Consider the following 24201-nt stretch of genomic DNA (forward strand, 5'->3'; position numbering starts at 1 on the left):
TCACAATTTTCCAAAACTATTATTTAGTAGTAGTCATTAATCTAGTCATCAGTAATATCACTGTTATTGTTTCATAACACAACCATTATAGTAAAGATTTGAGGTATATCAGAATTTAATTGTCAAAACATGCCTGCCAGTTCTTATAGTTTGCTGCAAAGGGGCTGGTCGGGGGCGATTGTTCCAAGGACACAATTGGTCAGATGTGTATGAGTGAAGGTGTGACAAAGGCATATGATTGGGTGATATCTGTCACTAATGGCACAGACAAACCTTTTGTTGCCATGGACACAGCCCACATTCCCGTTATAAATTACACAAAAATAGCTCTTCGGGGAATGTGTCTGTGTTCATGAGCGTTTGTTTGTGTGTGTACATTGTACAACATTGAAAAGCTTCTTTGTGTTGTGAATATCATTCTCTCTGATTGTTGCTATTGTTGTTCTTGTTGTTGGTGTGTACATGACAAGGTCGATATAAAACAACTCTGATCAGATCATCTCATACAAAACAAAGTGCTGTCTCTTTTTCATCAATGTAGAAATCAATGGAAAGTTCAAAAAGCCCATTTACACGACAGCCCAGGTAGCCTCTTTTAGAAATGCGTCATGAAATAGTGGGAGCAAGTGTGTACTATATGCATATGTATACAATAAGTATGTGAGCATATGTATTGTATATATCTATTTATATCCAGTATATATGTGTGTGTGTGTGTGTGTGTCCAGAACAGTCCCACCTGTGGTTGAAGGGAAAAGGCACTCAACTCTACCTGCAAGTGAGCCACTTCAGTAACACTGGCTTTCTGCAGTCTGACTGCTCTGCGTGTGTGTGTGTGCGCTTGTGAAATAGGATGGTGACAGTGGTGAGTTGGGGTGAAGGGGTGTGGTGGGTGGGTTAGTGTTTAGTTTTTGGTTGGGGTGCTGGGGGGGGGGGGCAGCTTTGGACTGGCAGGCTGAAGAATCTTTGGCATCAGTGGCGCGCCACGTTCATTTATGTGAGGTAGCTAGCCGCACTGGTTCCCATTTAAACAAGGTGTGTGTTTCTGCTGTTCTCTCTCTGTCTTTCTTTGTTTCTTTGTTGTTGTTTTTTTGTTTCATTTCATGTGGAACAGTACAGTAAATAAAAAACAAACAAACAAACAAACGAGGAACAAACAAGAGCATTTTTGGATAATTGCTTAAAAAATCCACAAAACCCATCCCTTTCTCCTGTACCTGAATGCCCACTCCACGCCCGCTGCTGTGGTTGTCCGTCAGCACCCCCACACAGTGAGCTGGCCGTCCATTTCCCCGCCGCAGGCATCTCTGGCTGCTTGACCTCATGTGCCCCGCTGCAGGGCCCACTGCTCCTGCTGATGCTGTGCCCACCGGGCCCGATGCCCCCACCCTCTCCACCCCTCCACTCACCCTCACACACACCCCTCCACATGCTACTGATTTGAGAGAGGAGCGGTGGCGAGAGGGGTCGGTGGTGGTGGTGAGCTCTGGGTAGTCCCCCCAGGCTATAGCGCCTGTGAACAGGTGAGCTGGAGGTGGGCGGACTTAGTCCTGACGGGGTCAAGGGTCGTAGGTCAGAGGGTACAGGGTCACTCCTGACAGGGCAGAAGTCCATCTTCTTTACAACACAGAAACAAGTACAGGAGTCCCCGCTATACACAAGATTCCTGCTTTGCCTTTGGATTCCAGTTGTATCAGGTTATTTCTCCCTTTTTGAAAAGTCTTTTTTTTTTCTTTTTTTTTTAAAGTAGCTTCATTAACAAGGTGCTTCTTTACATATAGTTTACGCACAACAGACCACAATAGTTACATTTAATAGAACCGTTGTGTCTATGGTACTATTTACCCGCATTAATATTGGAGGAGGGGAGAGAGATAAGGAAGAAGAGAGAGAAGAGGAGGGGGAAAAAAAGAGGGAAGGATGAAGGGGTAGAGAGAGAAACAGTTGAGAGGTAAAGGGAAAGGGTTGACAAAGAAGTAAGGTAGAGAATGACAGAGTAAGAGAGGGATAGAGAGAAAGGGATATTTACAGCTGTTATTTTCCACAGGACTTTGCGAAGTCATAGATTTTTTCCCCCAAGGTTGATTTCTTATTTCTGATTTGAAGCTTGGAATGAAGTTGTTTTACCCTAACAGAGGGAGCTGTAGGGTACATTTTGCATGATTTGTCTGTTACTATGGTAGCAACTCTCCTCCCTGGGTGGCCAATAGGGGTTAAGAGCTGCACCATCTCTTCTGAATATCAATAAGGCAACTGTCATTGGCACTCAATCATACTGTGACATTTTACCTTGACGTTTGGCCACTTTCCACAACACAGCGAAGGAACTAGCCTCCCGTTAAGCTAAATCATATCTCTTCGATTGTTGATTGTATTTCTCCTTCGTCTCATTATGAACTGAAACAATATAAAAAATGCTAATGTAGTTGAATGCGTGCACAAATCGAACTGATGTGCCCATGGCTATCGAGCAAGGTCGGATCAGTGCAGCTTTCCTGGACACTTTGAGAGTTTGACAGTTCTGGAGTCCAACGCTTCCGGCAAATTGGGGTCAGAGAGAGTCTCTGTGTGGTCAGGGAATGCATGTGACAATTCATTTCCCTAACCGCTGTCTGTGTTATTGCACTTTACTGCTTTGAGTCAAAACATTTTATGTTATTTAAAAAATCAACTATTGATTGTGGTTTTGATAGTCTGGAACACTCATCTAAATATTGGGTTGCCACAGATTGATTGAAATTCTCTCCTTCTTGCAAACCAAAAACATACTGCATGTCTAAACATGGCCAGCAGGTGGCAATGCCACACTGATCCATCAGTATGCATCCAACTGCAGAGCAGTGTCACAAGAGCACCAAGCACCACCCACACCAACACTGTCGAAGAGAAGACCTTTATGTGGGCTAATGTCCACATACAATAGTGCTATCACAGGATTGACTTAAGCTACAAAATGCTGCATGTTTAGTTATGGCAATCCTCTCAATGATGGCAAATATACAGAATGATGTTTGTGTGGGTTGCGAATGCTGAAATTGGGGAAATCTGATGGTGTGGCTAAAATGGCCGTCGGAGCTGGGAAGCAGTGGACAAGTGATGAATTGGTGTTTGATTGTTGGTATCACAGATTGATCTCGTCTCTGTTGCGCCTCGTTGTTTCGTCCGGTTGGCCTGCACTCATTTTGAGCACCCTTCACGAGAAGTGATTGAGGTGAAAGGGTGTGTGCTCTACAATTTATTGCCACCCTCGGAAACAATGGGCTCTAGTTATTGACTACCTCATGGCGCAAAAAGAATAAACAAAACTAAACAAACAAATAAATGAACCCGCAGAGCTCGAAGGTTTCGCCTGAAACGTCAAGCCACCATCTCACAAACTGCTCTGGATTGGGGGACAAAGACACCATGAGATGTCAGGCTTACAAAACATGAACCCAAACACCCCACACAGAAAAAAAAAACACATCTCACACACAGGGAAACAAACAAATAAACACACACAAAAAACATATTTGTTTGTTTACATCCCACACACAAACATACACACACAGACATACCCACACTCACACAACCCCTCCCATCCAGCAGTATCTCATGTTTCGGAGGGGTTGGGTATCTCCTGTTATGATTGACAGGAATGGGGGGGGGGTGTGTGTGGTGGATGAAGGGAAGGAGGGGTTACCCTAACAATCCCCCCTGCCAACTGCCCACCACACTCTCTCCCTCCCCGTCCTGCGTTGTTGTTGTTGATGATGATGTGGTTATTCTCATCACCTGGGGCCGCCCTGCCCTCCCCACTCCCCCCTGCCCCGCCTGGCACCCCCCCTCGTGCTCCCCCCCAGCGCTCAGGCCTTGGAGAAGGTGCTGGCGGAGGGGCCCGGTTGGACCGGGCTGCCGCCGTGATGCTGCTGCTGCTGCTGCTGCTGCTGCCCCTGCTGCTGCGGCTGGTGGTGGTGGTGGTGGTGGTGCTCGTCGTGCCAGCGGTCCGAGCAGCGTCTGCGGGCGTTCATGAAGAAGTTGCTGACCGTGCTGAGCTCCAGGCCCAGCTGCTGAGAGATGGTGATCTGCATCTCCTTTGACGGACGCTTGTTCTCCTTGAAGATGGCAATGAGCGTGCGGCGCTGCAGGTCGGTGAAGACCAGACGCTGCTTCTTGGGCACCAGGTTCCGGTCCTTGTGCTGCTCCTGCTCCTTCCGCTTGCACGCTGCACCAGATAGATAGATAGATAGATAGATCGACAGACAGACAGACAGATAGACAGACAGATAGATAGATAGATAGATAGATAGATAGATAGATAGATAGATAGATGGAGAGAGAGAGGGAGACAGAGATTTATTTTACAAATACCAGTTTCACTCCTTATACAATTCATTTATAAATCAAGGAGATGGCGGATGAAAAATGGTACGAAACAAGCACATTTAAATCAAAATTAAAGAAATGCAATGTGTGAAATGCGAGACAATTGTCTTGAAAATCTTCTGACCACAGATGAACTACAGGTGTCTAAAAAAACAAATAAATGTGCTTACAATTTTTATCATATGGTCATAATCATATAAAGTGTGCATCTGTATTTGGCCATTCATTTTTGAGACTTTTTTTCTGTGTGTGTGTGTGTGTGTGTGTGTGTGTGTGTGTGTATGCGTGTGTATGTGTGCGTGCATGCGTGCGTGCGTGCGTGCGTGCGTGCGTGCGCGTGTGTGTACACACACTAATGTCTCTGCGTGTCAGCGTGTTATGAGTGTGCATGCTCTGCGTGCACTAGGGAGGGCGAGAGCAAGGGATGAAAAATTAACCCACGGAGCCTGCCCAGTCGGTCAGAGGGATGATACGCCTGTGGGGACTCATGTCAGAATAGCCTCGGGCTAAATCGGCTCTCCTCTCCCCCAGTCCCCCGTCCGCCTAAGCCGTGGTGAGGAAAATCCACGCCAGAACCCAGCTCAAGCAGCTGGTTCTTACATGCACCGCTTAAGATACAACAACACAGCCCTCCTTAAAGCGTAGGTGGTATAGACAAAACTGATTGTCAGTTGCTGCAACCACTTGGAGCTCTATAGTGCGTTAAATGTTTGTTTTTGTTTGTTGTTTTTACTAGATTTCTGGTTTCTAAATCTAATACATCAAAATTATTTTTTTTCTGGACTTTACTGTCTTTACACACAAACACACACAGAGAGAAACACAGCGAGCCACACACACACACACACACACACACACACACACACACACACACACACAGAAACATGGCGAGCCAGCCAGGGTTCCCCCAGCTCTCAGGTTGATTGTGCTGAAGTGGCTGAAGTGGGAGCAGGCCCGTGTGTGTCTAATTACAGTGGGCCAGAGGCGATCGATCTCCCCTACACAGTCAAATCTGTTTACTGCTGCCGTCTAAACCCTGTGTGCTCTCATCCATCATTTTCATATACCACATCAACGCTAACACACACACACACACACACACACACACACACACACACACACACACACACACACACACCATGCTTTCACATACATTCACAATCACACTCATGCACTGTCATCTACACACATTTCTCCCACACATCCATGCTACACACATTCACTAAAATCTTTTTCCACACAGAGCAAATCCTGAGGATTCATACTCTGAAACAGCCAAGACCCAGTGTCTAGCACTGGCTAGAGTATGCCTAACAGAAAGCTTCCAGTCCTATGACACAAACTATCACAAAGGTTTAATGCACAGCAGGGAAGAGAGAGCCTGTCTATGAGGGAACGCAGTGTAGCCTAATAGGTGAAGGATTCTGCCTAGATAAGATCTTAACAGATTGCAGTGAATCTCATATCTTCACCCGCTACATTAAAACATGTACTTGTCTAAATAGTGATGCCTGGGGCATGCTTCTCCCCGAATGCAAACCCTGCACTGTTAAATAATTACTGGAGTACAGCTAAATGAATCTCACATTTTTATTTGCTCGTCCTCCCGCTTACTCCTTCCATCATCCTTCTCATTTCTGCCGACACAGTCTTTTGTCTGACCGTCTGTGTGGTGAGGTATCGAGCGTAAGGTGCACACGTCCCTCTCTCTCTCTCTCTTGTCTGTCTCTCTCGCTCGCTCGTTCGCTCTCTCTCTCTCTCCCTCTCTCTCTCTCTCTCTCTCTCTCTCTCTCTCTCTCTCTCTCACACACACGCCCTCAGACTCACACAGAAGCACATATACGCTTTCTCTGTCTCTCGTTTTCACAGTCCGTCTCTTGATGTCGCTCGTTTCTGCCCGGTTCTCGCGCCTGCATGTGAGTGGGCGCGCGCTGGGTTTGACGGATCAATAGCGATCGATCGCCAGGGAAGGGGGCCCTGATTACTGGACCACGTGTGCTGGAGAAAACAGAGGAAAATCGATCATTGCAGCTTTTAGGCCAACAGCAAAGCGCACGGACCCAAGAAAGACGCAGATATTTTCGCTTTTGCCCAAGCCATACGAAATACCATGCATTTCTCTTTCCATCAAGGCTAGGCCTGCATGACTAAACCAAACAGAACACTTCCGCCGAGGTATATATTAAACCTTCCATGGAGAGAGTCATAGGCCTATGCCAAAACTTGTAGGCTGGAGAAAATAATGTCTTATTCATGAAACGGTTGTTTAGCTTTTTCCAATTATCCAGGTATATCCTTTATCCAAATATTATTGTATAGGCTTAAAAGAGGCTACGCTTTGATATCAAATAATCATGCCACCTTGCAATAGCATTGCAATCGTAATATAAATGTAAACAAGCTCCCAACAGGCACACAGGGGTTATTCAACATCAACACTTAGGCAATAGATCACAGTCGTAAAGAGAAGAGAATACGCCTCCGAGGCTGCAAACACAGCGGGGTGCCTCTGTCCGCCTCACATGCCAAAGCCTGCTGAGTGAGAGAGTATCTCAAGTACCCCTCTTCTCGAGTATCTCGGCAAAAATAATTAAGCGCAGTTCCTCAAAGGGACTTAGTTTGAAGGCGGACCGTTTTTACATCGAGGCAGGCCTGTATGCATTTGAAACGACTAGGTGGACCTAAAACGGCGTTTCGCCAATGAGGTGATACAGTCTACAACATCAAAATACAAGTTTTAGCTAAACACATTTTCGGTGTTTACCGTTTATAACCATTTACACGTTTAAGCGCTGTTAGACATTTGGCGTTAATGCGACAAATGCTGCCCTGCACCAAGATAGGCAATCTCTCCTATCGCCTCCTGACCAAATAGGGGGTTCATTTGTTAATCCCTGTTGTTGTTTTCCATTGTTTTAATTTTGCTGCAGATTAATAGTCACAATATCGATTGACCTGCGCTTTAAAACCATTCCATGCTACACTTATTCAATTCAGCCCTCTAAACCATGCCAAGCTTTCCCTCTCTCTGAAGTAACTCATCTGCGGGGGTCGCTTTCCTGTAATGTAATGAGAGGATACTGGCGCTAATTTAGTGTTAATCTAATATATAAAGTCTGTTATTTTGAAACGGCTTCAACGCCAGTGTTTTTTACTGTGCTAACGGATCCCATGGTGGGCAGCGCAATAATAGGTATGAGAAGCCTGCCCCTGATATTCGCCTACATCATCTGATGCGGGCTACACTATCCTCGGTCGGCTGTGTGCATATTATCCAGCAGATGTAAGCAAGTCAGGATAGAAACATGGTGTGGCATAAATAGGTCTGTACAAATGTATTTATTTATTTTCAGAAAATGTGGATTTTCTTACTCCTTTACGCACAATAAAGTTCCAAGCTGAAGTTAAAATTCCATTTGACGTATGCGGCCTACCACGAAAAAGCACATTGCACTCACAAGACTAGTAACACCCAAACAATGTTTAAAAGTTAAAAAACCACTCACGCCTGTGGTAACTGGCTCAAAGAGTAGCATGAAAAAAAAAACAAAAAAAAACGTTTTCGTCACTGACTTTAGGTTGATTTATTGTCCAGTCTTCCACACACTTTGATTTAGACAAAATTCCTGAATTCTATTCGCTTGAGTGAGCGAATAGACCCACACACACACACACACACAAACACACACAAACACTCACACACACACCGCAATAAAACGACTCCTCATCCAATGCCATCCATCGCTTGGCATAAACAGGGCACACTGGGCATAAACAGGGCACACTGCCATCCTTTTGTATGACTTTGCCTATAGCTCCGTGGCCTTTAGTGGTGTTGCATGCCTAAGGCCAACAAGTGCATGTGCACGATAAAGCATCTCTCAGTGGTTTTAACTATGCCGCGCATGTAATCAATTATGGGAGGAGCAATACTCACAAACCTTCTGTTATTTGGGCTGAATCTGCAGCGAGTTAGGCCGCCACAGGGCAGATGTAGGCTATCATAGCGCTCGGACTCTAAAGCCTTTTCGAGACAGGCCGCGGAAACTCCAAAGCATGCATTGCGAAGCCCTGGGCAGAGTGGTGGGTGTTCAGAAGCCGTGCAAATGCTATGATAATTCAGTCCCGAGAGAACATTATAAGCCGACGAGTTTTGTAACTTTTTAGGGCATTTGCCGTTTGGATAATTTGTCAAACTTAACACAACGCAAAAATTCTGAGTTCGAATCGATATCTAGCCAATAGGCCTGATGTTACCCGCAGAATGGATGAGCGAGTGTGTGCATGCTGGGGTGTGAACCGTCCCCTGGCTGTTCCATGCTGCTGGTGTGTGGTGTTGTTGCTGAGGTGCGGATGATGGGAGACGAGCGAGGGCAGGATCGATAACTAACCGCACCATGCAGCTAACCGGTCTGCCCGGGATCGATGGGTTGAATGGGGTTGATCTTTTTTTGGGTGCGGTGCAACGTACCCTCTCCCGCAATGGCCTGGCTACTGCTGGCGAAAAACAGTCATGTCAATCAATCAGTCACAAGGAGGCGTTATGCTCTCAACATACATGGATGCACATGAGGCTTGAGTTATATGCAAAACGTTATTCCTTTCAACTATGTATACGCATACCTTTATTTTAGCAAAACAAAAAGACAAAATCACTGTCAACACCTCTGATCAAACATTGACAAAGGCGGTCATTGACCTGGCCTGATTAATTATAGGCTACGACTTCCGAAACGCCATGACTGAATGTGACTGGTGCTTGTTTTCTTGGGCGCTGTTTTGGTTATTAAAGGAGTTATCTGATTTGAATTGTTATTGAACCACATTTGAATGATTGCATTCATCCAATATAACTCTGACGAAACATAGACCCATAGCATTAATGTAAGATGCACTTCAGATTAAATATTTAAAAAGCTAAAAAAAATAGGCTACCTTAAATCCGCTGACCAAGAAATACAAATTCTGAAGACCTGACAAAAAATACGTTCACTATTTTTGTGCGAATGCAAATACTTTATCCATTTGATAACGTTAGGAAATAATACAACTTTAACTTAAAAATACAATAAAATAAGTAAAACTTTAAATTAATAAAAATAATAACCTAAGGCTACTGCACTTTAGCCTACATAGGCCCCCATTATTACGTTGACAGGAGTTTCGTGCTCTGACAGTAGCCTAGTCTACATTTTGATATCACGTCCCTCCGGTTCTCTCTTGCTGTAATAATAGGACAGTATTATTATTATTATTATTATTATTATATTATTATAATAATACATGTTTTAATAATAATGATAATTATAATAATAATAATAATAGTCTGATGAGATGTTTTTTTTTAAAGCGTCCTGGCTGTAGCCATCCTCTCACATTCAGCAAACTAAAAACGTTTAAATAGATAAAAAAAATATTATGAATTGTTTTCGTATTGAAAATATTTTCTTATTAATCTTGTAGGCAGTAGCTCAAGACGATTTCAACAATGAAAACTTATAGGAAACCTGAATTAGCATTGAATTAAAATATAGCAGCACTGGATAATAATAACAACAACAACAGCAGCAATAATAATAATAATAATAATAATAATAATAATAACAATGTGAAGTTTATAAACAACATCATATAAACAATTCACCCGCGAATATGGCAGATATCGCCTTCCTATTTTGGAGAACTTTGAGACAGTCTGGCCGCACTACACTCTCTTTCGGATAAGGAATTAGATGAGAGCACGCGGCACCCAGCATATCAGTGTTAAATCTATAACATGGTTGATATGAACTATTGATTTACATAACTCGTCATTTAATAATTGAAAATTAGGTTGCCAACTGAACACACGCTCACGGAAACTCTATCGTTGAATCCCTCCCCCCCCCCCCCTCTCTCTCTCTCTCTCTTTCCCCGTGCGTGTGTGTGTGTGTGTGAAAGCGCGTGCGCGCGCGCGAGAGAGAGACATAATCGCTCTTCCTGATAGGGTCAAAGTTTTGAAGTTTTGTCACAGCAAGTGTTCCTCTACAAGCCCACTTTAATAATTATTTGGGTGGCTGGCTACAACCTTTACTGTATACTTTCCAATTGTTTGGGGAATTATGTTTGTTATAGTTGCTTAAAATAATACATTAAAAGCCTGCCAGACAACACCTAACCTCTCTCAGAATAATTTATTTTATTTTATTTTATTTTATTTTATTTACCTGTCCCTCCTACTGAAGGTTTCACAACAAATACTAACATTTTACTGTTTCCTGTTTTGGGAGGCTGATGCAAGCACACGCTATACACAATAAGCCTAACCTGTTGTATTTCCCTTTCAACTACATGAGCCAGTCAACAGTTATCAGGCACCTCAGGAAGACCAGTTTTACTTTGAGCAAGGACTGTCTCTACAAGAACTCAATCTTTTCCCTCCCTTTCTCCCCCCACAGTTCTAAATCCACTCTCTCAATAGACAAACATTGGTGAAGTCAGGTGATGCAAGACCCATTTAGGCTTCGATTAGCCACTCAATTAAATGTCACTAGCAGAGAGATTGATTGATATGAAACTGAAGCTACAGACAAAGGAGACAGAAGGAGAGGAGACCACAGCTCAAGCCACCACACAGGACAACTGGGAGGACAACAAGTGGTGGAAAAATTATTATTGTGAAGACTTGTGTGTGAAGACGTGTGTGTGTGTGTGTGTGTGTGTGTGTGTGTGTGTGTGTGTGTGTGTGAGAGAGAGAGAGAGAGAGAGAGTTGGAGTGGAAGTGATAGAAAGAGAGAGAGAGAGAGAGAGAAATGCATAAATGCACACCCATACCCTCTTACACTATTCTCTCTTCTCTCTCTCTCTCTGTGTGTGTGTGTGTGTGTATGTGTGTGTGTGTGTGTGTGTGTGTGTGTGTGTGTGTGTGTGTGTGTGTGTGCGCGCGTGTGTGTGTAAAAAAGAATTGTAGAAACAGTAAATGTATGAATGTGTTTAAGGCTATATATTGTTTCATTATATGTAAAATGCAACAAAAGAATGGTAATGTTCGAAAGGAACATGAAAAGAATTTCTTTGATTTTGATAAATGCGTAAGACAGAACTCTGAGCTATGATTTATTCCAAACCATTTCAGCACTGCAGACGATAGAGGGGTAATTCATGACACTTGGGTGACAAATATGCTTTGGTCCATATACTCCCCCCTCTCAAACACACGTTTGGCTGAGTATGCAGTATCTTACTGAACAATATAACAGCAGTCTTTCAGTCATATCTAGTTTTTCAGGCACACCCCAATGTTATGTTATTTTCCAGAACTTTGCTGAAATTTCACAGCCCGTACATGCTGTCTGTTTTATACAATTAGTGATCTTTAACATAATAAGTGTATAGTGAATTGATGATGATATTGGTATTATGAACATACACAAAGAATTTACCTTGCTTTACTGACACAATGTTGTGTACTACTGTTCTGCTTAGTTACGATACTAGGCTACTGCAGTGTGATCAAGTGTGTGTGTGTGTGTGTGTTTGTGAGAGAGAAAGACAGAAGGAAAGACAGACAGAGAAAGGAGAGTAAGATTGTTATTGTGATTGTGTGGGTGTGTGTGTTTGTGAGAGAAAAAGAAAAAAAGAAAGGAAGAGAGAAAGAAAGACAGAGAGAAAGAGAAGGAGGGGAGAGTGAGATTGTGTGTGTTGTTTGTGTGTGTGTGTGTGTGTGTGTGTCAATATGTGGCTTGATATATATGTGTGTGTGTGTGTGTGTGTGTGTGTGTGTGAGTGTGTGAGAGAGAGAGAGAGAGAGAGAGAGAGAGATAGAGAAAGAGAGAGAAAGAGAGAGAGAGAAGTAGGATAGTAAGAGTGTGTGTCAGCAAATATGTGTGAGAGTGCAGGGATGGGCCGTATTTATGATACACATTTCAAACACATAGTATTTTGCAATTTTATTGTATTTTATTGGGTGGAAGAAAATGGCTTCATATTTTGTATCAAAATACTTTATAGGTGTGTATTTTTGTAGTTTAAAAATACTGCCAAATATTTTTGGTAAAACCAATACTTTTGGTCATGTGGTGACATCATAAAAGTGCAAAACAATGAATGTAGCCTCTGAGTGGTGCAGAGACTACCCAGAGACTTGCCCAGACTTTTTGTGATCAGAATATTGAGATTCAGGAAGATGACCCAGTGCAAGATGAGTAACGTGTAGGTTGCTCACACACAATACACTACCTTTCACATCAACCTCAAGTTTCTTGAGAATTTTAATCATCAAATCAGAACATATGGAACCGGTTATGTGGTTGCCCTACAATATTGCTAAAAAGTTGCCCCATGTATCACCTAAAGCAACACAATGAAAACCGTCGATATAACACCATGTAACACGTACACGTTACCCAGTTAGTTAAAAAAACAACTAAAAGAGTCAAGATCCTTCCTAAGCACCATCGTTACACAGTGCAATATCAAGCAATCTGGGCATGCATTGACAATGTCAGGGACTTGTCTCTACTTGACAAGTTCAGTTGTGACTTTTTGAGTGCATCTCTGATACAGTATTTAGGCTATGAGATGTAACAGGCAAGTCAGCATATTGATCTGTTGACTGTTTGTAGGTTTATGGCATGTCTCATAGGCACAGAAAAGCTGTTGCACTCAAACACTGTCCACTTAATCAACAGTCAGTGTACTGAAGAAGGAATAGATTTAATAGACAGATATGGAAGGTTTGCAAAGTGATTTCATGCTCCCTTGAAAGAGCATTTTTAGCATTTTCAAAATAAAAAAACACATTATTTTATTTTGATACATGGTATAGCTACTGTGGCTTTGTAGTTTATTTTGATACACTTAAAATTAGGGTATTTGATATTTTATTTTAAAATATAGTTTTAATGTATTTTTGCCCATCCTGTGTGTGTGTGTGTGTGTGTGTGTGTGTGTGTGTGTGTGTGTGTGTGTGTATGTGTGTGTGTGTGTGTGTGTGTGTGTGTGTGTGTGTGTGTGTGTGTATGTGTGTGTGTGTGTGTGTGTGTGTGTATGTGTGTGTGTGTGTGTGTGTGTTTGCATGTACACTGCAGTTTTGAAATGAGCACTGTGTACAGATGGTGCTGCCAGTGCCTTGTACATACACTACAGTTCTATAGGGCTCTGTTTGTTAGAATCTGTAATTATGACGGATACCAATCTATTTGCAAATGTCTGAGCACAGATGTGTCTGTATGCGTTAAAACAGTGTGTGTATGTACTGTATGTGGGCATGAGTGTATGCATACTATACGATCATACTCATATGGACATACTAAGTGTGTGTGTGTGTGTGTGTGTGTGTGTGTGTGTGTGTGTGTGTGTGTGTGTGTGTGTGTGTGTGTGCAGGAGGGAGGGTGCTGATGGGAAAGCCAGTGGTGTCGGAGGGGATGGAGGTGGGGGTTGGGGAGAAGGAGAGAGGGGCTGCTGCTGCTGCTGGCTGTGGCTCTAGAAAGAGAGAGAGGGAGAGATGGAGGGAGGGAGAGATGGAGGGATGGAGAGATGGAGGGAGGGGGAGAGAGAGGCAGCGGGGAAAGGAAATCGATACAGATTCCGCGCAAGTCAGATAAGCCTTAACAATGTGTAGCGCAGACACACTCTATAACCCAATCACATAGAGGCGCATATGCTCTCTCTCACGCACTCACACACACACACACACACACACACACATAGACACACACACACACACACACACACACCTTCCCTCACACACTCTGTCTATCTCTCACTGCATCTAAAACACATGCAGATGCCCAGTCATACTAACACAGACATGCAGACTTTATAGTCCAATCACGTAGATTCATACAAATTCATGGATACACACAGTCCCTCAATCATGCGTGCGCGCCAACACACACACACACACACACACACACACACACACACACAGGTACACGTTCACACAAATTATGTCTCCACTATGCTACAAGTAGACACATGCATATTAATTGCCTCCAACCTTCAAACATCACATAGACAAAACCTTGGGTTATTGAGAGATAGTTTGCTGATGAAATATAAACTGGTTATTAAAGATATATTATTTACGGACGTGCGTAAACCTAGTATCCCTGAGTCCTTTAACATTTCACTTTTCCAGAAGCCATCCATAGATGACAACAGGTTCATTTTAAGACTTTGCCCTCATATTGGTTGGAATCATGGTGATGTATTGACCTTACCACAAACACACTCTCTCACTCTCTCTCTCTCTCACACACACACACACACACACACACACAGCTTAAGTATTCACCACACGTTTTACTTTGCTTACCGGGAACAGACTTGGTTACAAGACCTACAATCTGTTCTCTCTCTTTTTTTCTTTTTCTCTTTCTCTCTGTCTCTTTGTCTCTCTCTCACACACACACTCTCTCTCTCTCTCTCTCTCTCTCTCTCTCTCTCTCTCTCTTCCCTACCCACAAGCTTATTAATTATTAAGGGGAGAATCGATCATTTCAGCAGTCTGCCTCAATCCTCCACTCCACACAAAGGCCAAATCTCTCTTATCCTCAATCAATGCTATCTCACTAAATCTGCTTTTAAGATCACATAATTTGCTTCATTCATCCACCGACTGTGTTTCATGTGGACCACTAACAGACAGTAAGGTTGAATTCATAAACTTCCACATTAATGAGTCAAGGCCAGCCTTTTTTCTATTGTTTTTTGTTCTGAAATGAAGATGTGTGAACCCTTGGACTTGAGACAGGTGTGTGTGTGTGTGTGTGTGTGTGTGTGTGTGTGTGTGTGTGTGTGTGTGTGTGTGGGTGTGGTTGTGTGTTTGTTTGTGTGTATGTGACTATTTGAACTAGAAATACAAGTATAGCGACACTTGAAAGTTATCCATCCCAAGACAAAAACATGTTTTCAGACCACCTTTCAGACCACCATAATTGCACTGTTTAAATATGATTAGTTTTACGAAATGGAGATAATCTCTTCTAAAGCCACAGGATTGTTACGTGTTTTAGGATGGATTTGATTTCAGCTCTCACATGCAAAAAGACACAGCCGTGGTGTCCTGAGGAAAGCAGCAGATGGCTGTGAATTATACATCCTTTTTCACAATGTTATCATACTGAAAAGAAACAACAACAGTGTTATGGTGGCTAACTTCATAAGTACTCAGTTTTTTCCATAATAATGTAGAAAATGTACCGTATACACAATAAACCGTTAAACCGTTTAAACACTCAACCAAATATTTCAAGATCTTCAGAAGTCCTAGAGACAGGTGTTAAGAATCGATATGCTGGTTGGCACAGGGGTGTGAGGATTGGCATTGGGCATTACCCACTGCCCTACATCCATCCAAACCTGATGAGTGGCTGCGCCCACAACACAACACGACCCACCTTTCTTCTGATATCTAATAACAATATTGATCAGCCACTCAGTACTGTGATAATGGAGGCCAGGCTGGGCAGAGAGAGAGAGAGAGAGAGAGAGAGAGAGAGAGAGAGAGAGAGAGAGAACATGGGACTGAGAGTGAGAGGGAAAAAAATAAGAAAGAATTGGATAGAGATAGAGGCTACAAGTGTGTGTGTGTGTGTGCACGTGTGTGTGTGTGAGAGTGTTTATGTGTGTGCCTACGTGTCTGTGTGTGGGGTGAGAGAGAAGAGAAACTACCTATGATTCCAACAGAACCCCCTCAGGCTAACACACAGCACCTTGTGTGCAGCATCCATCCAACATTTGCAATGTCAGGGTGTCTCTGTCATAGGAAACGACAGCTCTACAACTTAACATTAAAACTACAGTACCCATCTGTACCCTGACCCTCTCAAATGCAATTGCTGTACTGCATTTTGTTGTCTTTGTACTGCATTTTTGTTGTCTTTGTATTGCATTTCGTTGTACTCTGCACAATGGCAATAAAGTTGAATCTAATCTAATCATTAAGATGACATTAAGACAATGTATCCCCCACACACTGTGGTGATTTTCTGCTCATTTAAAAATGACCAGACAACATGGGAATTAGACAGATTCTGTGTATCTGAATGAAGTTTCCCCGTAAAACCCTCAGTTTCAGGAGTGGTGTTTGGTTTATGGTGAGATGTCTCTACTGAGACAGAAACAGGGGGGAGGATAGAATCAGGAGTCGGAATGGAGGGAGGCATCGATGAAAAAGCAGAGACAGAGGCAGAGAGAGAGAGAGAGAGAGAGAATATGAGAGAGAGAGAGAGAATATATGAGAGAGAGAGAGACAGGGAGAAATAGAGATGGAGAGAGGCAGAGAGCAATGGGGGAAGGGAAGCAGCATGTATTGATCCACCATGTGCAAAGCCAGGCAGGCAAACATATGAGAATGATAAAGCTGCAGCCATTGTGAAGGCTCCCCAAAGCAGCAGCAGCAGCAGCAGCAGATAGAATAAGGAAGACTGGATCATCAGCTGAAAGCTCTTGTCCTCTTTACCCACATCACACCCTGGGCACACTGGGGCATATACCGAACACAAATACTTCACCTAGACTGTACTGGACAATAGCCTGGGGGTCATTAGTTGGAATGGTGGGGGGTGGCTTGAAAATGCAGAGTACAACCTCACAGGGGAGTTAGACTCGTTTGCTCATACATTTGCACACACACACACACACACACACACACACACACACACACACACACACACACACACACACACACACACACACACACACACACACATACACACACACAAACACACACACACACACACGCACAGGCACATGCACATGCACATGCACATGCACATGCACACACACACCCACTCACACTTTCTTAGACACTCACATGCACACACACCCTCACACATACACAAAGCCCAGACATATTCCCACAAGGAATCATTTTACCGACACAACAGGCGACTTTTTGATAGGCTTGGTTGTCGATTGGGCTCTGTGGCAGTGCGCGTAGTGGGAAGGAGCACCTTTACGAATCCCAAGTACAGTACACATGCCTCCGACTGCCACAGGCCAATTGTGCATTGTCGTTGGATCTTGTGTACTGTGTAGTGCACTTGGCTGCTGGTCGGTCACTGTATGGGAAATCCCCTACCTACAGCACAAGGAACTTAACACCTTTCCTGTGTGTGTCTGAAATGAATGATTTATTCACCACAGCACTAGAGTGCCACACCACAGGAACAATCCCATGCTATTGTAGACCGCAGCGGAAAATGACACTTCTGAAGGAGCTGAGTTTAAACCAACGCTATGTTGAGATGCTATACATGAAAAGCTTTCACAGGAAGAATAGAGAACATAAGAAAGCTGTTCACTGTGAAGGACAACACACAATCGCTGCACTTTAGATGTCATAGATAGAGTAACTCACCACACAGCTATAAAAACAGATATAAGGAAAAAATCTCCATGATTTGTTGGCATGAACCAATTACAGATAAGATCAATTTACGTATGGTCTTATAGTTAAGCCTTTTTACGGAAAATGGTGAATTCATGATAAGGACAACTGATTTTTATCATGAACTTAACATATTTCAGTTTGAATTAACATCTGAGATTGATTTACACTACGGTTTTAGCGATGGATTTCAAACCTCTCAGGTCCAGCATCCCTACATTTATTAGTTGACCACTGTAAACTCACAAGCATTGATTATGCTCTATAGCATTCACAGAGGATAAACCAAAGCAAGTCCAAAAACCCCACAGGGGAAGTGTCTTTGGCTGTGTTCAGTTTGGACACAAATAGCAAAGTTGGATGCATTTCAAACCACATCTTCAAGCTGATCTCCACGTCACGCGCACTGTAACCGATCCTCCGCCGAATGCTGAACCTGCCGGCATGGCTCTCTCAGGACAGTGCTGAGGTCAACTCTGAGGTGACTCACTACTCTGGCTTGTTCTTCTGTTTGTTTGCTGACTCAGAGGATGACTCTGGGCCAAAGGAGGGCCGGCACTGGCCCAGCTCTGGTGGCCTAGACATGCTCAAGAGCCAGCTGATAATCATGGATGACTATCTAAATCTGAATGTCATCACCACGCTGCTATCTATCCAGACCAACACGATCCAGGACACCAGGCCCGAGGACAGAAACAACACACCCATTTAAACCCTCCAAAACCAGAAATATAACTAGCTTTTAACAACGCAGACACTATCATCATCACAGGGTGTTCAGACCCTGGTGACCTTATTGTCAGGTACCTTGGGGATCTCTTTGCTCCAATGGTGTCAAACTTAGTATTCAGATTGATTTCAACCCCTCTTGTGGATGCATTCAAGTGCCAGAGAGCTGCTGTAGTCTAGGTCTTGGCCAACAGTTCATGCTCACTCAAAAGACTTTGCTGCATTAGAGAGAAGGGTCCTTAAGTCTACCAAACGTAGCCCATAACAGTCTGAGTGGCCTTGAGGGATCTCACACAATGTCACGGCCTGTTGTCATGATCTGATATTTAAGTGTTTGCCACTGTGGCCCTTACCAACATGTCAATGTGCTAGAACACACAAGTCAATGACAGCAGGGATGACATTGAGTACAATAAAAGCATATACATCAAAATGAAAAACCTGAGTGCATTCATGATTGTATACATCAAAATGAAAAACCTGAATGCATTCATGATGGTATACATAAAAAAGAAAAACCTGAATGCATTCATGATTGTATAACATTTAAAGATCAGCAATGTTCAACCCTGAACATTGAACATTCAATCTCCTCCCTACATATTTTTGACAAAGAAAAAGAAAACAGCAAACAAAATATCTTTTAAAAGACATGTATGCATGTCAGTATCCTTGGTATTGGCCTGGAGAAATGAGTCATTCTAGACCAGCTATTTTCCCAGCCGAGGGTCCAACCAGCTGATTGTGTGTATAAAGCCCCATGTGCATGTGTGTGTGTGTGTGTGTGTGTGTGTGTGTGTCTCACAGGACTGTTGTTCCTACACACTCTCTTTCTTCACAGTCGGCAAGTTCCAGCAAAGTATTCCCACAACGTTCTTACAACTGCACGACAACACAACAGTATACGGGTATAGCTGTCACAGGGAACTCAAGAGGGACTGTATACTGTATGTATGTATGTATGTATGTATGTATACTGTTTATGGATTGTTCTAGTGACTGGGGACTGGAGTGGAGAGGGGGCCCCAGTGTCTATACAGTGCTCTCTCTCTCTCTCTCTCTGCAGGCCCAGAGGGACTTCTCTCCCGCGGTGTGAGCATAGACACTGAGCTCAGCGCTTCTCTCCCTCTATCAGGGGTCTGCTGCTTCTCTGTGTGTGTGTGTGTGTGTGTGTGTGTGTGTGTGTGTGTGTGTGTGTGTGTGTGTGTGTGTGTGTGTGTGTAACATTGAGGTGGACCACACAGCCTATACAGCACCTGCTGCAGTCTCCATTCTGAATGTGAATGGTTTCTTGTACATTATATGTTTATGAGATGGTTTGCCCATCATTTTTTACATACTATCTCATTTACTGGTGTGCAAGCATTTGAAAGCTAAAAGCCACACTCTCTATCATATGAGGCAAACAGACAGAGAGATAGACAGATGGATGGATGGATGATGGATGGATGGATGGATGGATGATGGATGGATGGATGATGGATGGATGGATAGATAGATAGATAGATAGATAGATAGATAGATAGATAGATAGATAGATAGATAGAAACGATGAGACATCACACAGATGACGTCTATCAGCATTCACAGACGGGAAGATGACCTTCTTGACAAAGCTTTGGACTATTGCTTTTCTTCACCCTGATACATCTCCATCTTTTTGCAGGTTACAGTTGTCACTGCTGAATTTATTTTAAAAAGTAAAATGACAACACCTCTGGGATTTTTTACCAACAATGCTTTAGTAATACTAGGATTAATGAAACTGCTATTTAGCCAGTGGGGTGATGATAAAGAATAATGATGCCATGGTATGAAAGTCTTCCTCCAAGACACACCTGTGTGTGTGTGTGTGTGTGTGTGTGTGTGTGTGTGTGTGTGTGTGCATACTGAAAGAACAGAAAAGACAGAGAGACAGAGAGAGTGAGTGAGTGAATGAGTGAGTGAGTGTGTGTGAGAGAGAGAGAGAGAGAGAGAGAGAGAGAGCAAGAGGAATGAAATACATATTTTTCTTCATGTTGGCTGAGCAATTGATCCCATTTGATGAACAGGCCATTAAGCATTCATCCCTGCATGCTCTGAACAGTGGCAGAGGTGGACCAGAGAAAGTGACCTCCCGAACCACAGCCAGAGACCACTCTGCTCTGTGCTCTGTAAGGGCGCTGCAAGTCAATAATCTGTTTATTTTCTGGAAAGTTCCACCCACTAAATATAAGGCCAAATTATGCATTTTAACGTTGATTTGGCAGCTGAGCTGGGTAATAATAATGGATAATATGGTAAGAAATAAATCCCATTCACAAAAAAGTATTTGATGTCCCGTGACTGTAAAATTGACTGTGTCCAACACGTTTGATTATCTTCTTCACAATAGAGTGTTTAAACATGGCAATATAGGCTACATTAACTAATTAGATATGTTTTGCCTAAGTTGATACTTGATATATGCCCAGAGGTTATGTATTTATGTGCAGGGTGAAAGATTGAATAAACGCCTGATTGTTCCACTGATATGGCTGATCAGAGATGCTAGATGTAACCTATAATTCAGGATCTAGACTACATACTGTCACAGATACACCCTGTTATTCACCGCCTTAATCCTTGCGATTAAGTGAACAAGAACATATCACGGTTCTGCAAGCTATTCATTCGGGAGATGCAGTGGAGCAGACGACAATTCTACATTTCAGCAATGTCTTGTTAGTTCTCGATTTAAAGCAAAATCTGGATAAAGAAAAGTCGATATATCAATACTGGATACAACATCATAATTTAAGAAATACAAGGCTTGGGATGTGGGTCTTTCTCTGCCACGCAAAATGATAACGCTCGCTCGATTAAAAACACCGTTTGCAACCATAAATGTCACAGTCAAATAAAAGGGAGTTAAACAAAGAGTTCTTAATGAAAAGCTGACCAGTTAGTGTGGTTGGCTGCCTTTTAGAACCGAATCGAGAATTGATTGGTGTGCTCCATTTAAAAGGGACACTGGGAACTCGGTTATTGATCAACGGGAGGTCACGCACCCCGACGATCTCTCCACGTTCAGGCCCAACTTGTTTGCGCCTCGCCGCTTATAACGGTTGTCGAGTCCCGGCGGAGAAGGCTACGACCAAGGGGAGGTATCCAGACCACCACGTCTGTCCTCTCCACTGAGGCCCACTGAACACAATCGCAGATTCCCCATCTGCTGGAAGACCATGCGGCCTATAAGCACCCGTCAATTGACAGAAAGTAAATGCCTGACAGCACATTTATCCAAAGATTTCGGTCCAAATTACTTTCAATTTAAAATTTAATTTTGCATGTAAACTATTCAACCAAATTAAAGCACATAGCTTTCAAATAGTCTATTTGATTTAGTGACATGGTCTCCAGCTCTAAAAAAAAATAAAAGGACATGTTTTTAGCTATAGGTTATTAAGACATTCTCTCTAATTAGGTTTATGTTTGTGGTTATAAAATTCAAATCAGAGTCCAATGTCTGCATTAGTGTAGGCCTTACAGCACTGTCTGCGTTTGAAAAACTTCTGTCGTGTAGGCCTACAGAAACAACTCATGCTTTAGTTGTAGCCTACACGTGATCATGGCAACACTGAAACAAAAGGTGAGATAGAATGTCGGCGCTGGCCCGAGATAAACTCTGCTCTGTCTAGATTTATGAAAACATACTATGTTGTTGTTATGCCATCGGGAAATATACGGTTAAAACCCTTAAATGTGTCACCACATATTTCAATTAAGTATTATCATCAGTTCGGGGACTAACACATTGTACAAAACGATTAAAACGTTTATTGGTGTTGTTGTTCATTTCATAATGAAACTGCCAGGTCGAGGCTACACAACAAACCTGCTAGTCGGAGAGCTGACATCCGCTGAAACTCGGGTTCCTGTAACCATTTCCACATGCGCCGAAATGTTTCCCGGCCGGACTTCAGTTTACTCCATGGCTTCGGGTTCCGCAGGAGGTCTGACAAAGTACCCTGTGATCGACACAAGATCCGCTGGGCGAAAATTGCTTGAGGTATGCTGTAGCGTTTTAGCTCTGCTGTGATCCGTTGTGCCACCTCTTTGGTGTTGATTTCCTCCACCTGTCCAGACCCTCCACCTTGCCCGGCCCCGACACCATGCCTCTCTCGTTCGGCCAGCATGGACCCATTTGCCTGTGAGTGTAGGTGGCTATGCGGGTGCATGCCGTTGAGGTTAGATATCATACCATGCCCGTGTCCCCCTAAACTCCGAGCGAGGTGCTCCTCGCCACGGGAAAGCATCGCCGCGTGGGATTCAAATCCTCCCGTGGACAGCATCTTGTCGTTGGCCAGGTGCGCACTGGGCCCATACGCGGATAACGTCTGCTGGGAGTTGTGTAAGGAGCCCAGGCCGTTGGAGAGCGGCGACAGTTGCGGTCCCATCCCGGACATATCTTTGGGGTAATGCCCATACAGGTTGCTCATTGATGCCAGGCCTCTGTCGTCTCGCATCAGGGTAAAACTCCCACTTACGTTGCCGGTCGCGAGGCGCTGATGCGCGGCATGGTGGTGCGCGTGTGGGTGGGGGTGATGAAACTTGTCAGAGACGCTGGAGATAGGAGGAAGGTGCTGCAGAGGGGTCAGGGTGGTGTACGTGTTGGACAGGCTCATGCCGGACTCGCACATTGTCATCGCCGGGTGCAGGTGCCCGGAGAGCGTAGGATCCGTCCGGTACTCACCGGCGCCCTCGAGGATAGAAGCCATGCTGGAGACCATGGCTGAGCGTCCGTGCGATACTAAGTTCCGGTGGGATGCTGATGACGGTCGCCCGTGAGAAGAATTCATCAGGTCTCCCGCCTGAGAATGGGAAACGCCGTGCATGTTGCCAATGTTTTCCATTGTAAGTTCCATCGTTGAAAGATTATTTCTTTCCGCCTCCCCTCCCTCCCTCGTTTTTTTTCTGTCACTCACACACAACACTCGCGCGCACACTCTCTCGCAGTCCCTCTGTGTTGAAAAAAGATTCCCCGCCGAAAACGATTTCAAAGGCAACCCATTGATTTCGAGCCACTGCCCTCAGTCCAGCATGGTTTGATCAATCGTATTTCAGTGTCCAGCCGAAATGAAAAGAATTAATAAAATAAATTAGATTTTTGTTTAAAAAAAAGATCAACGACACACGCCTCTTTCTTCCATATGCTATGTCTGGTTGTTGAGGAGTGCATCGGTTGCGCGTGTGTCTCATTCGCTGTACAACAGCGCTTCTACTGTGAGCTGCGTCTGGACTGTGTGGGTGTCCACACGTGTGCGCGCTCCTCTGTGTGTAAAAGGCACGTGGACGCGCACTGCTTTAGCACTGAGGTCTGTGTCCGGCTCTTCGACACACACACACACACACACATATGCACAAAAGGAGGGAGAATCAATCCAATTCGGTCCTTTCCCCTTCTTTACGAGGATCGCTGATTGACCATAAGACGCGTTTCTTGAGTGCGCTATAAAACACAACCCATGTGTGACTTTATCCACCGAGTACCTCTTGTGTAGCCTACTCAACAGCCTCAGTGATGTTAGGTTATACACTTAGTTTCTCTCTAAAAAAGAAAGGGACAAATCTAAATACTTATGAGTGTGATCATAACCCGTGCCAAAACATGAGGGTGGTAAATTACAAAGTAATAAGTTAAAGATGAAAGGCTTATTTGAATACATCTCCACTGTAGTAGAGATCAAACAATATAAATATATTTTTTAATT

At 43.6% G+C, this 24201-nt stretch overlaps 1 protein-coding gene across 2 annotated transcripts; it reads right to left on the minus strand.

Annotated features, from left to right (window-relative positions):
• Positions 1–3845: 3845 nt before the first annotated feature.
• Positions 3846–23355, minus strand: onecut3b (one cut homeobox 3b). Of its 2 annotated transcripts, none has more exons than XM_076295786.1 (3): positions 22326–23355; positions 3971–4204; positions 3846–3904 (listed from the first exon to the last, which is right to left on the minus strand). In XM_076295786.1, the coding sequence occupies exons 1-3, from the start codon at positions 23353–23355 to the stop codon at positions 3846–3848; spliced, it is 1323 nt and encodes a 440-aa protein (XP_076151901.1). The 2 variants fall into 2 exon arrangements, with proteins under 2 accessions (XP_076151901.1, XP_076151900.1); XM_076295785.1 differs by having other exon boundaries at positions 3846–3891; positions 3946–4204.
• Positions 23356–24201: the final 846 nt, after the last annotated feature.

Source organism: Alosa pseudoharengus, unplaced genomic scaffold, assembly GCF_046254945.1.
Source record: "Alosa pseudoharengus isolate Yale_2024_CS ecotype anadromous, Long Island Sound unplaced genomic scaffold, YU_APseudo_1.1 YU_APseudo_1.1_scf_2, whole genome shotgun sequence".
In the NCBI taxonomy this organism is placed as follows: Eukaryota; Metazoa; Chordata; class Actinopteri; order Clupeiformes; family Clupeidae; genus Alosa; species Alosa pseudoharengus.